The sequence below is a fragment of the Protopterus annectens genome, chromosome 2.part0, assembly GCF_019279795.1.
Source record: "Protopterus annectens isolate FY-2018-M chromosome 2.part0, PAN1.0, whole genome shotgun sequence".
NCBI lineage: Eukaryota > Metazoa > Chordata > Ceratodontiformes > Protopteridae > Protopterus > Protopterus annectens.
In genome coordinates, this window is record NC_056728.1 from 767,922,499 (window position 1) to 767,939,941 (window position 17,443).

At 39.2% G+C, this 17,443-nt stretch overlaps 1 protein-coding gene across 1 annotated transcript in view; it reads right to left on the bottom strand.

Moving 5' to 3' along the window:
• Positions 1-17,443, bottom strand: part of GLIS3 (GLIS family zinc finger 3) — a 1,687,591-nt gene that overhangs the window by 1,510,351 nt on the left and 159,797 nt on the right. Inside the window, exon 2 of the mRNA XM_044061079.1 lies at positions 3,452-3,933. Coding sequence (XP_043917014.1) covers positions 3,452-3,839 — 388 coding nt within the window. The 5' untranslated portion in view covers positions 3,840-3,933. The remainder of the gene's footprint in view (positions 1-3,451; positions 3,934-17,443) is intronic.

Below are 17,443 nucleotides of genomic sequence, written 5' to 3' on the forward strand. Positions count from 1 at the left end.
TATGTCTCAGGTCATTCACACCAACATGAACAATGACAGAGTCATATTTGCACTTGTTCTGGAGTGATCTGAGTGCTTGTGTTATGTGGCGGATTCTGGCTCCTGACAGGCAGCTAAAAGTAACCTTCTGCTTGTCCAGCCTAGTGAGTGGGACGTCATTGTGCCTGACTATAGAGTGAGGGGTGAATAAAGAGCCTTGCTCAGCTGGGCAATCAGCGTCAAGGTATCTTAGTGCTTGCTATTAGGTCTGAGCAAGTGCTGGGCTGTAAGATACTTTTTGAGTGCTTAGGTTGAGAGTTAGACTAGTTTCAAGGGAATAACTGAAGAGGAGACTTAGTGGAGCCGGGAATAATGTAACCATAGCTAACTGGCACTGCCCGGTGCGCAAAACCATGTAAACACGGTTTTTATAGTAGGGAAATGAAAGAGATAGAAATTAGCCCAAAATGGCCAATAAACTACTAACTTTTGGGCTGGAACCACTCCTCCAGGGACAGAGAGGTTGCTCAAAGATCCACTCTCTCACAGGTGAACAGATAAACTTCCTTCTATCCAAGTAAGGTACGGGCAACTCAGAAACTAGTATCACAGCCCTGAATTCAGCACTAGCCTGAAAACTGGACTATACTAGCTTAGAAAGGCAGGAAACAAGGAATTTTTTTTTTGAAAAGATAAGGCAAAAACCGTAAAAAATACACTTAAAGCAGCTTTAAATGACTACAAATGATCAGAAAAGGCTATCGCACATTAGTGTGTAGCCTACAACAGTTATTTAAACAATAAAACAACTTTTTAAAAGTGCAGGCTGTCAAATAAGTACAATATGTGAAAAAAACAAGCTTTTAAATCACAATAAATGCTGAAAAATCTGCGTTTAGGTGGAAAACAGTCAAATACTGCAAGAAAGTACAGAAAACTGATACTTAATCACTCCAAAGTTTTGAAATGTAATCGCTCCAAATGTTTGTCACATGCTACTATTTTTGCTACTTTCATCATAACAAGCAATGTCCAGGCAAGATCAGAGCCAATTCTACCAGGGCTTTGGTTTCTTCCGTGGATTTTTGGAAAGAGGTGGACTTTAAAAGTCCTTTACAGGCTGCAGCTGCTTGGTCTTTTTTGCATACATTTGCAAAGCATTACAAATTAGCTTCATTTTCCAGGATTTTAGGAGGTTTTCCTAGGACTATTCTGCAGGAGCTCCTGGACTCTGACACTCCTTTGCCTCCCTTCTTTTCTAAGCATTGGTAATCTAACCATATAGCTTAGGCTACTGTGACAGTACTCTAATGATTAGCAAGGTATAGCTGTGTAAGTAAATGCACCATAACATCTGATGTTGAAATAGATCACTGTTGCAATGGAGATACCCTCCCTCCATTCCCCTTTTTGTGTTATGTTTTTAGCCAGGATGTGGATATTTTATTTATCCTTTTGTCCTGGTATATACCTAAAATTGTGGGCTCTAGCCTCCCTTTCTCTTGGGAAGAAAGCTCAAAAGGTTTGGAGTCATAACCACTGGTTTTATATGGCTCTCTTCAAGCCCTTTACTGGTTAGGGAGTGTGGAAGGTGCCCTAAAGCTTTGGATGCTGGCTGGTCACAATATTCTTGACAGGCTATAACCCATCTAACTTAGCCTGCTGTAACAGTAACCAATTTGAACATCTGCTGTTGTAGTAAATTCACTAAGAGAACTGTACTATGCTTTTCACACTAATCATATGACTCTCATACTGACTGGTGTGCACAGACAGCTAGTTAAGGTGAGGCCTGTCTTTAAAATGGTGGTTTTAACCTATTATACCATGCAGAGTCTCCATGACATTTACGTACTAGAAACCCTTTCTTCATATGCCCTTTCTGAGTCTGAGATTATTAGAAGACATGCTGCTAGTTAGTGCTAGGATTTGACTTAAGATGATAAGTAGGTATTCTCTTAGTGGCCTGACACCTCCCATAATGTGGCCCGGTGAGCCTTAGGCCTCAGTTTAGAGATTCTTTAAATATTTTTATTGTTTATCTTTTATTTTCTGTTCATTTTATGCTCACATTGTTACACACATTTACTTATTTATTGTTATATAATTTTGATGAGACTTAGGTACTTAAGTTGTCAGGACTTTGCTTTTAGTCGTTGATTGAACCTCTTCATTTTGCTTGGACCTTTTTCTTTGTTAATATGTAGGTGCTGGTCTGACAAGTAGTAGCTATAAAAGAAGGACCTCTGTTTTTATTATTTGCTATGTTCAATAATTTATTATAGGATTAATGTGCTAAATATTCATTGTTGTGGACATCATACAGAAATAATTTTTAAATGAAAAGGAGCTCATATTAGATAATGTGTCTTTGCTATTTACTTAACACATGTTCACCCTCACTTAGGAATTTATTTGGTTATTTGGAACAGGAGCCACACTAACATTTTCAGAAATGGTCTCACAATAATATTTTACCACACTATGAACGGAATTAATTTGGTAGGGCTCTTTCCAGATATGGTGCTATACAGTATTTCTTTGAGGTGTTTCTTTTTTTTTTTTTTTTCTTTTTTTTTTTTTAAAGTGGTCATGACATCATTCAACTCTCAAGTTATGAATCTAAATGTAATATAGTTAATATAGACCTTCTAAAAATTCTTCATGTATTACAATATCATTTGGCATTTGAACAAACTTGTCTTATGGTTTCAGTGTAAATAATACCTTACTGTTTGGCAATGTGATTTAATGTACTCCAGTGTACATCATAACTAAAATAACAAAGTAATCGGAGCAGGTGAAGCAATCTATTTACTTAAACTAAAAGGTTCAACTGTTGCTCCAGCAAACTAGTTATTACATTGCAAATGTCTGGCATATCATAGCTTTTAGTTGAGGTAAAGTTGCTTGGAAATTCTGAATAACATTGAATAACATATTCTTCTCCAGTCAATTTTGATATGATAAAATGCTATTACAGGTAATAAGTATGAAGGTTTTTAATTTCTTGGAGTGTGCACGCATAATCTTTACACATGGTAATAAAAAGGGTATTCGGCATAATTTTGGCAGTGTTAATCTGTCCATCAATGACACATAGTAAAAAAGCAGCTTCCACTAATGTTGAAGGAACTGATGAGACATATTCTTCCCTGTACACCCTTCTTCTATTGCTCTTTATTTAAAAGACACTATATTTTGAAAAGTTCCTTACTGAGACATAAATGAGAGGAAAAGTACAAAACAGAATTTAAAATTTAGCAATAATGCGTAGTCACAAAATGGTATCAGGTTTTGTACAGATTCTACTCCAGAGTTATTTTTAACTGCAGTGCTTCATAAAACGTCTACCTCTTTCATTCTCAACAGGATATCAGTCCTACTGAGCAGTCTACAGTTGTAAATGATAACAACGACATTTATTTTCATAAGACCAACCAAATAACACACAAAACTAAAAACATCATACCTTTTGCATTGTGTGGGAATATGTTCCCAATACCTTGCTGCTTTGGCTTGGATGACTGAGCTGCTGGCTGACCTGGGGGTACTGGAACTTGAAATGTGGGCTTTCCATTTGCAACAACATTTCTTCGGGTACTTAAAGCAGGGAAGTGAATGCTACCATCTGTTACAACATTGGCAGTAGAATGAGGTACATCATTTAGTGCTGTTTTTGAATGTGCATTGTTCGACATATTTCCAACAGCTGGGCTAGGGGTATTGCTATTTGAAGATGATCCAGGTGTTCCTGCATTAATTCTGATGGGCGGTATCTGATGTCCACTGAGCATGCCTGGTCCCTGTGCAGATGCTGGCATGTGATGTTGATTTATACTACCCAGTCGTTCATTCATCGCTTGGTGTATGAAACAGACAGAAATCAGAAGTCCTCAGGTGTTATGTCAGTACTTTCAATGTCAGCTGTATGTCCATCATACCCACTCATGCCTGTGCAGCAAATAAATGAAATACAGACATATTTAGATTGACCAGTAAATATTAAAATTAAATACTGTGACAAATAGTAAAGAGACCCAATTGTCCAAGCAAGAACATTTGCAAATAACTTTTGTGTACACCTAACTTAAATAAGTAAACACATAATGAGTGATGTCTGCAGCTGTCAATTTTACAAATCATTAATTATATAAATACATCACTGATCACTGTTTAGTCATGACAAAGGCATTTATGAGTTGGCTTGCAATCACCATATTTTTACATGAAAGACATCAAAAGAAACAACAAATCTAGATGAAATAGGGCTATAGAGATGAATAGCATGGCTATAATAATGAAGCATTCAGGGAATAAATGATTCTGTGTGAATCAAACCTCAGCACTTAATGAATGCCCCTAGAGTCCAAACACACAAACACACACACACACACACACACACACACACACACACACACACACACACACACACACACACACACACACCCACACACACACCCACACACACACACACACACACACACACACACACACACACACACACACACACACACACACACACATACACACACATGAACATACAAACAATTTATTTCTCACAGTCCAAGTATATTGAGTGTCATTTAGGAACAGAGTATTGGGCATATAAAAAGAAACAAAAAAGCATGCTTGTGACTCATACCTGCACATGCTGCCTCTGGGGATCTGCTTTACTGGTTTAACCCCACTCTGCTCACTTCGCTCGCTCCGTGCCCCCACCCTACCCCCATATCCCACCCACCCCTGGTAGTACTACTTTTATAGTGCCACTGGTATGCCCCTTAATTAGCTAACCAACTATACATGCTAATAGAACCCAGCAAACTCCTAGCACAATAATACCTCTTCTATCCACCCCACTATCCATATTAACACACCCATAGCTATTCTATTCTCTCTAATCTTTTATCCACCACATACACTCAATACAGACCCTACACTAGTAATTTACTATGACTACAGCTAAAACACTAATGCTGCTACCCTTAGTACCCCTGCTATTCATTCCTTATCACCTAAGCTCCTATGAATATGTACAGCATCTTGAAATCCAATAGCCAAACTCTCAAACAGACACCAACCCAGCATTTAATAAGTTTATCCACAACATAACCACCCCCTCTCCTAATTCCTCACCTTCCCCAATTACCATCACCCGACTAAATACCGCTACATTAGCTTAAAAACCAAAAGCCACAAAAAAAATCATACACAAATTTTTAAGACTCATAAGCAACTTAAAAAAATTAATCTTAAGAAGGATGGAGACATCCACCCCAACCCTGGCCCATCCACAACAGGAGACCCAAACACACCATGTAACAACCCAACTTGTACTACCCAGATTGATAGACTTCCAAACTCATTTCTGGTCTGTCATCTCAACATTAGGAGCCTAAATAACAAGATCCATAGCCTACATGGACTCTTTAGCTGTTCACTCCCCTGATATTCTCTGCTTCAGAGAAATCTGGCTAAAACCAATAACCAAAGATAACGAAATAACCCCCCCCCCACAGTACAACATCCTTGGACTGGACCGGATCTCCAGGAAAGGTGGCGGGGTAGCTGTAGTATACAAGTCTACCCTAACAATAACAATTGACACACAACAGCCACCCCAGTTTGGCAATGCAGAAATTCTCATCACCAAACTAATAATAAACAAAAATAAATACAGATATATTGTCAGCATTTACATGCCACCTGGCAAGAATGATAATACTCTAGAAAATATCTTACATTGGCTAGCTTTTAACTATCCCCAGAAAACCATTGTCTTGGGGGACTTTAACATTGATTGGAACACCTGTTCCTCTGAAACTCCCTCCAATCATTTAAACCTCCATGGGTTTACTCAGATCATTGCCACCCCACCAGATTTAGCAAAAATAGAGTCAAAGATACTATCCTTGATTGGATACTTATTAACAGCCACCCCCAAAAGTACAAGTCAGGTACATTACCCGATGATCTAAGTGATCACTGCCTTACCTATATTATTAGGCTCAAAGCTGACATTCCCAATCAGCCCACCTACAAAACTATAAGAAACGTTAGGAACTTTAACCTTGACAACTTCCAAAATGAACTCAAAGCATGTAATTAAAATGTCTTGAAATGACTCCAATTAGAAGAAGCAGTTGAGTACTTCAGTACCAGATTTCTGGCTATCCTTAACCACCATGCTCCTACCTGTACGATCCGTGTAAAAGCCACAGTTGCACTGTGGCTATCTAAAGAAACAAAAAACAAGATTATCTAAGAAACAACACCTGGGCCAGGTGGCATGTTACCAAAGCCCGTATGGACCAAGTAAGACACTGGCAGCTAAGGAATCAGACCAAAAAAAGCTGTCATTCTAGACAAAAGAAAATCACTACACCCTCCTACAACAAAAATATCAGCTAAAACCTCAAACGTTCTGGGCTGGTATTAACAATTTTCTCACCTAGGCCATTCCTGCACTCCTACCCCATCAGCTGCCCTTGATAAATCTCCTGTAGAAATTGTAAACAGCTTCAACTCCTTCTTTACTGAAACTATCCAGTCTCTAGCTACCCATCTCACTCCATTGGACACAAACACCAGCTTTGGCACATCTAGCCCTGATCCACCCAGCACCCAACCCACCTTTAACTTTCAAATCGTACCTACCAACCTAATCTGGACCATACTCAAAAAGCTAAAATCTACTATACTAGATGCTTACCACCTCCCAGGTGAATATCTTCAAAAAGCAGCTGATGCCATAGCACTTCCCATTTCTATTCTGATCAACAGATCCATCTCAGAAGGATCCATCCCAGCAATATGGAAAATATCACATGTTATACCTCTCCATAAAGGAGGAAGTTCCACAGAATTATATAACTTTAGGCCTATAGCCATTCTTTTACCACTAGCTAAAATCATGGAAAGATGCATACACAAACAAATCATGCACTTTCTTATTCAAAACGGAAAGTTTGCCAACTCTCAGCACGGCTTTAGGCCATTCCACAGTACCACCACGGCTCTTCTATCTTTCTCTAATGTCATCAGTCTTCATCGTAACAACAACAAACTATCTTCAGCACTCTTCCTAGATCTCTCAAAAGCTTTTGATATGGCTAACTATCAGCTACTGCTCAATACCCTACAAACCATCAGTTTAGACCAACATGCAACACGATGGTTTCACTCCTACCTAAACGGTAGACAGCAGGCTGTCTTATGGCAGACCAAGCTGTCAGCTCAACTTCCTCTAACCCTAGGTGTCCCACAAGGGTTCATACTAGGTCCCCTTATTTTCTCTATCTTTATCAATGATCTGCACACCAGGAGCCAACTGCATCCGATATGCAGATGACTCAGTGCTAATATGCTCCGCCTCCTCTTCTACACAACTTCTAACCCTCACCCAGACCACTTTCAGCACGGTAGAAACATGGCTAGCTAATCGCTGCCTGCTTCTAAATCCTAACAAAACCAAGCTAATACTTTTCTCCCCTAACAGTAGAATTTCTCCTCCTTCCTTCAACATCAAATCTAGCAATGACATCATTATCTCCTCTAATGACCATACAAAGTTTCTAGGTGTAATAATAGACAGCAACCTTAAATTTGATAAACATGTAAATCTCACTATTAAGTTCGTCAACAAAAAACTTGGCTCCCTGTACAGAGCCAAACCTTTCCTCACCCCCTAGGGTAGCTATTGCAAGATCACACCTCCTCTCTACCCTTATGTATGCCTCCCCTGTACTCACCAACCTATCTGAAACCGATCTCAACAAATTATCAGGATGTTGCAATCATATAGCCAGATTTGCTACTGGCATGGCTTTTGGGACCCACCATTTCCAGAACCTCAAAGCACTGGGATGGCTAGAGTATCCTACCCTTCTACAGTTCAACCAGATTATAGTAGCACATAAAATACTCCATCAGCCTGATAAAACCCTTGATCTCAAAAATATTCATACCCCTCATGGTGCCCCCAGGCCATTGCAGTCAGCTGATAAACTATTGATACTGACCCAAAAATACAACAACTCTGCAGACGATGCTATATTTGCCAACTCAACCAGTAAAATCTGGAATCGACTCCCTACTACCGTTACCAAGGAAACCTCACTACCCCTATTTACAAGAGAACTCAAAAAATACCTCACATCTCACTGGCTGTGTTCTTGTTCTAAACCTAACAACTTCACTAATACATGTCTTGGTACACAACCTGCTGTTTAGCCAAGTATCTGTGGCTCATAGCATTTGAATGTCTAATCATTGTGAATTATGAGATCTGATTGTATTCTATGTTCATATTTTCTGATACATCTCTGCCAATCAGATGTAAGTCTGCACATTGTGTATATTGATATCTGCCTATATTCTTTGTCTATAATTTTCTAAACATGTCTGCCTGAATTTATCACTCAGAGATGTATGTACTGTCTCTTTTTTGGTATATGGAGCTTTTCTCCCCAGGACTCCACTGAAAATGGACATATATCCAGTCGGACTATCCAAATATAAATGACTATCTAAATGTAAAATAAATAAATAAAATAAAATAAATTTAACATCTTTTCACTCAGTAGTATAATCATTTTTTTCACTGACCTTTAATGACTGCAAATTTTGGAACATCCAAATTGCAGTCATTCGCTGCATGTCTTGTGTCCCTGTGTCATGAGGTTTACCAGTCGGCAGCCTAGGAAAGCATACTTGTAATGTGGAAGAGAGCTTGACACTTCTGGTGGAGAGGACTGGGGGCATAACATTTCTAAATTTTCAAGAGCTCAAGACAGAGGAAAGCAAACTTTACATCCCCCTGTTTCAGACTGAGGTTTTGAGATCACTTCTAGTTGCATCTTTCTCTACAGCATGCTTTGCGTATGTGCTTTAACAGATGTACATCCCTAGTTCTGGTATTAGTGAAGGTAGTTAATTAATGGAGATACAGGAAATCAAGGAGGATGGATTCCCAAATAATTTGAAACACAAGGCATAAGTCACCATGCAAGAGAGTCTATAAGAAACTGAATAAAGGAATAGTACTTCAGGACTTTCCTGGCAGCTCAAGAGACTTTAGGCCAGCAACTTTGTTGGTTAGGAACCTCTGTGACCTTTCCATTTAACTAATATGTCTAGAAAGGTATATTCCAATGGGGGGGGGTGTACTCAGTAATTGCTCTAATCAGGGTTAAAAAGAGGAGTGATAACTTCTTTTGACCCAGGTGATATGCCTTTAGATATTACCTGTGCTAAGTTTGGACTATTGCTGCTACAGGGTGGTTGAAAGAGAGGGGATTATCAACCCTGGTTCCAAGATACATATTATGTTATCATATTGGAGTGATGTTTTAATATACTGCACTTTGGGGGAAGGAGCACTTTACCAAATTTGTTAATACTATACATTTTCACATTTACTTTTGGCCCTTTAACCAAATGCCATTTGTTTACAAGGGGTGGTTCTTTCTGTACTGAATGGTTATAAGAGTGAGATTTTACAATAACCCCTATATTGCAACCATGGTCTGGAGATCGGAGAAGCAGTTGCCAAAAAGGAGGGGCCCTATTACTGATTGTGGGAGCACACCACTAGTTACCTTCATATTTCTGGGGAGGCAGCCACAAGCTACTCCTCATCATATATTGATCTACTTTTATGGCACTTAGCTTGTTCATGATGTATGTTATGGGGGTATAAAGTTAAATGCTTTGGCTGGCCAGATGCAAATAAGCTGCGTGAATACAGTGGTCACTGTCTGCAGTCAATGTGTCCTTCTCAAAGAAATTACCTAAACAGAATAATCGGGATTTTCCTTTAACAAAGTGTTACTGCTTCCCAGTTCCAGGACTTGAGGTTTAGACTGACAAGGTTTTGATATCATGGTTTATGACGTATGACATGATGCATTCCATGGCTTTGCAAATCAGACTAGTCAGGCTAAAGGGTCTATAGTTTCGTCAGTCACTGGAAGAGAAGCCCTTATGTAGGATTATCACCACTACAGTTCATCATGCTTCAAGGACAAGTCCTTTAACTAGGCTCAAGTTAAACAACTTAATGAGGAGCTCTGTAAGGACATATTTGGCATTATTTATTAGGTATTGAGACAACTTTTAGGCCTCATGGAAGTAATATTTTTGGTTTTAGAGAGCACCTTTCATAAGTGTTCCTTTGTGATATTAGGAGGTTTAAAAAGGTCAAGAATTTGCAGAATTAAGATAGTTGTTTCAAGAGTAAAGTCTGCACTAAATTTATCTGCCAGTATATTTACTATCATTACTGGGTCTGAGGAACTGTGGTGGTGGTGCTGCGGTAGCATTGCCACCTCACAGTAAGACGCTGTCTGGTTCGATTCTCAGCTAGAGTGTTTTCTGCATGGAGACATGCGTGAATGGGCGTACCTTCATTGAAGGTTGTGCATCAGAGCTGGCAACTCGGCACGTAAAAATCTACTGCCAATCATTAGTGGACCGGAGTTCTGCTGTCGCGACCCCTAACCGGGAAAAGCCGAAAGACACAACAACAACTGGGTCTGAGGAGGTGATGTCATTTTTGGATAAGTTCAGAACTCTGCTCGGTGCTATTTCTTAGTTTTATAATGAAAATAAAGGACTCACAATTATCTTTGGCTTCATTGTTAATTTAAGTTCATGATTTGCCTTACTTGCACTGACAGCAGCTTTTAGCTCTGGATTGATATTCTTTTTTACAGTATTTAATGTGAGTAATTTTACATCTGTCGAATGACATAAGATGTCTGTTTTCTCTTGTTATAGGTTCATAGGTGTTTACTAGGCTAATGACTACAAGGGCCTTTTTAAGCCTAGCCATGCATCCCAAATCTCTGACAAATTCTGATACCCTTGATAAGTGTAAGCATGGGCCTGAGAGATGAACCATTTACAGGTTACCTGTGTTCATTAAAGACATAGGTGCCAAACCTGGGATGAATTTTCAGTTTGCCATCCAATTGTCCAAGTTGCACTTGAATTGGGTTAGGGAGGAACTCTGCTTTGGATGGATGGGGAGCCTGTTCCACAGATGTGGCAGTCTCTGGGATACATACCTATCTCTCCAGCAGGTCCTATTTATATCACAGGCAAGGTTTAACTCTTTAAAATGGGTAATTCTGGTGTTGTTTATTTTGTGGATATGCAGGAGGTCCATCAGAGTGGGGTCTGGCAATGTCCTGTATGCCAGGCATAGATCTTCCCTCAAAAGCCTGTAGGAGACATAATACAGGGATAGGGCCTTGAGGTGGTCTGCTTAGGACATTTTACTTACTCCCTGTATTCTTTTAATGATAAACCTCTGTGGACGTTCCAGTTGTTGGGTGTAACTGGTTAGGTACATACAAAAGGGGGCATTGTACTCAATAATAGGTCTCGTGAATGCCAAATACAGTGGAACAATGACTTCTTTGGACTTAGATGCCATACCTTTGTTTATAAGTTGCACAACATAAAATGATTTCCTCACCACTGTAAACACATGATGGTCAAAGGCTAGATTACTATCTATGTGTGTCCCTAAGTCCCTAAATATTGGGTCATCTCTAAGGGGTGTGTTGTCAATATGATAGTTACCAGGGATGGATGACTTCCCAAGGGATAATATTATGCATTTCTTGGCATTTAGTTTTAGTCCATAGCTCTTACACCAGTAGTTTGTCTGTGTCAGCCCTGCCTGGAGAACATTTGTGTCAGTGTGAGATTGAATGACAGCTCCTAATTTGCAATCATCTGCAAATTTATTCAACCAGAGACCACTGACATTGGCCTTGACTTCTGAGAAGTAAATGCCAAAAAGGAGCAGCCTGAGGATTGATCTCTGAGGGACTCCACTTGTGACTGGTCTCTTTGTACAGGTGGACACACCAGTTTTAACTTCCTGGGTCCTGTCTGTAAGCCAGTTGGCTATTCAACGGGTGACATATGGGTTTGTACCCTAACCTCTTGAGTTTATCAACAATGCCCGAGTGGGGGTATTGTGTCAAATGCTTTGGCCAGGGGAAGGTAGGCAGTGTGAATGATTTTGCCCACATCCATTGCTTTGGTGACCTTCTCAAAGAAGTACACCAGGTTGAGCAGGCATGATCTGTCCTTAACAAAACCAAGCTGGGTTGAGTGTCTGGAGGTTTACTATATCTCTGTTGATCATCTCCATGATAATTCTTTCCATGGCTTTACATATAAGACTAGTGAGACTTATGGGTCTGTAGATGGCCCACCTTTGTGGAGAGGGATGACTGTTGCCTTTCTCCAGTCATGACGCATGAAGCCTGTTTGGAGGCTACAGTTAAATAATAATTCCAGAGGCCCTGATGGGTCATGTTTCATGCTATTTAGAATGCATCCTGGGATATTGTCTGGGTCCATTGATGCAGTGTTCTTGTCTTAGAGAGAGCATTAAGGACCTGTTCCCTAGTGATAGTAGAGGGAGTTATATTTGATGATATTTCCTGAGGGAAGGTTGAGGGGAAGAGAGGGATAAAGTTTGAGCAGAATTTATCAGCCAGGAGGTTTGCTATATCTTCTGGCTCACTATAGCTGATTCCATTTAAAATGGTCTCTGCACATAATTGTGTATTACCTTTGAGGTTGCAGACATAGCTAAAGATTGTGCTGTGGTTGTCCTTGGCTTGGGAGGCCAAACTTACCTCAAATTTGGCTTTGGTAGACTTTATTTGTCCTCTGAGTTGTTTCTTTAGTTTGATGAGAGTGCTTTTATCCTGCTGAGTGCTGCACCTCCTAATTATAGTTACAAAGTTTATTTAAGTTGGTAGACCATCAGGGTTGTTTGTCCTTAAAATGTCCCATTGTATTTGGGTTCAGCAGGGATGGTAAGGTCTAGGCATTTACGTATCTATTTATGAACAGAACTCCTTTGTATAAATAGCAGCTGTGTCAGTCTCAGTTGTGTGATGTTATAAGTTAATTTGTATAGCTCACCATGAGTTTATGGAAGTTTGTTTGAAATTTCTGAATTCAAAATTATTGACTACAAGGTTTTAAGCTGTTTGAAACTGAAAGTCAGAAGTTTATGGTTAGACTTAGCAAGAGATGGAAAAACTACAGGGGTAGCACAGATAGTGGCTATATTAGTTAAGACCAGTTCAAGAAGGGTCTATATTACAATGTTGAAAGGGCTATTCATCGGACACCCTTTCATTGACACGTAAGCATCGCACTACCAAAACTTCGAATGGCCACATAGCAAAATTTTTTCCCAGGGGAAAAAATTGCTTGGCCAACTACAAAGAAAACAAACTGTCACACCCTATGAAGTGGGGTCTTCCCCCCACACCCCCCGATGTGGAGGGTTGTGCCCCCACATCCTCCCTAACTAAATATATCAACTCTGAGATCACACTACAGTTGAAGAAAGGGCAAATTCCCTATGATGGCCAAGCGATTTTTTTTCCCCAGGGAAAAAAATTTGCTTATGTGGCCATTCAAAGATTTGGTAGTTCGGTGTTTATGTGTTGATGAAAGGGTTTCAATGAACAGCCCTTTCGACAACATAAATGGAACCCTGTCAAGAATATTATATCATCTAGTTGTAGTAATATTCCAGCAAAAAAAAAAATAAGGCTTGAGAAAATTCTCATTTGTCTTGATTTTTGTTCTGGTCTTAGAGTACTCTATCATGACCCCTTTTCTGTTAGGGCAATGGTGCAATGTCATTTTGTGCTTCGTGTTACTGCTTCCCAGTTGCAGGTCCTGTGCCTCAGTCCTGGCCTGTAGTTACTTTTTGCACAGAGTTTGAAAGTTTCTCCCATGGTGTCTATCTGTATTTTTTTTACTCCATTTCCATTTTGACCATTGAACCTCCCTTCCATGTGATCTTTTATTCCCATAAGGCCAAGGATTAGGAGACTCAAGAGCAGCACTATAATCTGCACAGGGATGAGGCTTTTTATGTTATGCCATACTGTTTTCCTCATCAATTCACAGTGATACCTCTTGAGGTAGGTGTTTAATGGACTTTGTATGGAACTGTCATTCCATACATGTCTCACTACCCCTATGATAAATGCCTCCACTGGTGCTGCAATCTACACTAATGATCTCATTGAAGAACTAGTTCCTGGGGGTGTACCCCTACCCGCCACTCCCACCCTGACAGATGAAACGAGGCTCATTCTATAATTTTTCTTTCACTCCTCCCCTCCCCCAATCAGCCTCTGCAGCAGGACTGAAAATTAATCCAAAGTAATTTGGGTCCCGTTCAGTACTCTGCATCAATCAGCCTAATCAAATATGTGAGTCATTGGCTGGCAGCCTACTCTGAAGAAGCAGCCCTCTGGGTATGAGATGGGGAGGTTTAGTATTACACTTCTTACAGACAACTCTTCTCACTAGGAAGTAGGGAGGTGACTTCTGCTGCAATAGGGTAACACTAAGATCATAGGTGTCACCTGAACCTGTATGACAGGTATAGATTCTGAGTGTGATGATGGTGTAGAGACACCAGTGAATTAGACATCTGCATGCACAACACGTTGGTCACAGAAGAAAAGGCAGCAGAATAGGCCTGCAAATAAAAAAGTATTCTCTGGGCTAGATGACATCATCATATTCTACTACTCTAGCATTAAACATAATTGTCAAAATGTTAATAGCCTCTGATAAAGACATCCTGCCCAGGAGGATGTAGAATATAATGGCAGGTGTGCTGGGAAAAAAATGGTCCAGTAGATCATTGATTGGAGGGGAGCAGGAAGCCCAATATTATGGGGGCAAAGAAAAAGATCTCTAAAGATCAGTTGACTTATTTCATTAATAAATGTTTAAATTACAAATACATTTACTTTATGCATTTAAATTTGTGTACTGGGTTAGGACACTGATCACATGTGACCAGTTTTAGTTGCAGTCTAGGAAATAAAGCAATGATGATTGCTTAGGGACCTAGCCAAATTTGAAGTCAATTTTTCATGTGCAAGCCTACATTTGGACCTTAATTTTCATAATTCCCATGCAGGGGCACTTGTAGGGTTTTTAAAATGGTCCATGATCATTAGCAAGCTGATTTAAGCATGTCATGACTGCGCACTTGCTTGCAGAAGATGGAATGTTTCAGTTAGAAGTGCATGTCCACCTAGAATTTAGAAAAAGAAATGTGTTGGGTAGTTTATTCACTCTTATAATACCAATCTACCTCCAAAATAACATGTGATCATGGTTCTTCTTCCAAGACTAGTGTTGCCTTAAGCACATACCTCTCATCTGTCCAGATTTTTGCCTGATATTTTTGGTCTGTTCCTCAAAAAATATGTTGTTCTCTTGACTTTTATGGCAAATCAGCGAGGACTAAATTCACTAAATAATGACAGGCATCTGGTTTCAGACTTCATATCCTACAGAAAATGAATAGTAACACAAAACCTTTTAATCTAGCAACTTTCTAAGTATATTACAGCTATATTTAAAAATTGTTCCTTTTGGAGAGGCTTTGTCCCCCCATTATATTTGGCTTTGTTCAGTTTTTTTGTGCTAAGAGGTTGAGACTATCCTACTCAGTTTTAAAAAGGAGACAGAAAGCGAACTTAGACCAGATGCATCACTGGATATTCTCTGCAGGCCAGATTTATGGAGGCTGACAGATACCTGGTTATATGTCAAGGACCCTGACCATTATTTTGTGTTGCCTGATTATACTTGTGTAAGGTCATTCAACCATATGTATTAAGATAGGATAAATCATACATACTACAGAAACCACTGCAGAATATCTGCTTAGGATCTACTTACACCACCCTGTCTGTCATATTATAGTTTAAAGATTTCCTCTAATGTAACTGAATAACATCAGGTCCATATTGACTCTATACCTGGGAAAGTAGAGAGATGAAGTCTTTGGTTCAAGTAGGAAACCTAGGAGATGATAAAGCAAGCCAACATTATTGAAGTTGGTGCCCACATTTCCCAGATAACCTCAAATTAAGGTATTACCGAACAGTGTTCAGAGAGCGTACTCTGAGGGTCTTCTAAATATTATTGGAGCTACTAAAACTGAAAATGAGACTGCTTGACCAAATTACTTTGAGAGTAACACAAAGAAGAATTCTTTTGCAGGTGTTTTTTTTATTATTTATTCATTCTTTATTTTTATTAAATGATCAATCCCATTGAACCTGATGTCCAGTTACAGAAAAGATATAGGGTATATTGTCAAGCAAAAAGACAAAGTGCATTTATTTTTTCTGTCATTACTGTAAATGACCACTTTTCATAATTCTATTTGAATTGATGGTGTAGTCATCACCTTCTGCTGTGATTCTCTTATAAAATGTAATGATTTTGGCATGAAATCATGGAAGAAAACAGCACTATGCCTGCCAATATGACTTTTTGAAGATTAGTAACATAGTCACTGCAGCCAGATTATTCACATCCTCTTTGGCTATGGACCCACCTTGTGCTTGTTTTCCACCACTCACTTGTAATCTCTTATGAAATAGAGGGCTACACAGCAGACGAGTCTGACAGGCCTATTCTCCCTGAAGTCATTCATTAGCATGTTATAGCATTAGAAAGAGAATTCACGTATTGGAAACACACTTGTTTCTTTATCTACATATAAAACTGGTTTTGTACGGTGTACACTCAAATATTACAGTTCCTTGCTGTTATCTGGATTTGTCTTACAAGTGGTTTTACACAATCTATCTACATATTTTATTAATGAATGGAACTCCTGGGTCAGCAAAATGGTACCAAGCTGGAATTAATACTAAAAAAATAATTATTTTTGTCAAAGCAGTGTGTCCAAGTGTGTATTCTCACTTAGGAGATGCCACAGAGAAGCAAGTACAATTAAAGGAAATACGTGTATATAGCTGATTACTATATTTTTAAATGTGGTATTTATCTGCAGCATTTCAGGATCTACATCAGTGGAATTCTACATGTTGGTGACATACTAGTCCATCTCTTAACATTCCAAGGGATCATCTCCTCATCAACTAGATATACTTATATCCTGGATTTTAGTGACTCCCCCTTTTGTCTAATGATCTGAGAACTATGGGCATCAGAAAAAAAACTCTCAAAAGTGTGTAGTTATTATATAATTATTAACAGATGCAACTAAATATATTTTGCTTAAACTAAAAGCTTGTGTCAGTATTTCTTAGGTAAGAAAATGACTTCAATCTGTTAAGTGAGACAGAATTGTACTTTGGATGAGGCATTAAATCAAGGATCCATCTGCCTGAGTTGGTGGTTATTCAGATGGATTTACAGGATCCCATGGCACTTATCAAAAGAATAAAGGAAGTTCCTCAGTATCCTGGCCAAATTTTCCATAGTCAGTATGAATACCACTTCAGATCTCCCCTGAAAAGAGGCCATTTTTTAGTGGGGACTAATCCAGTCAAATTGCAATTAAAATTAATAAATAAATGAATAAATATGTGGTAACACCCTTGACCTTGACATATGTTACTCTGGT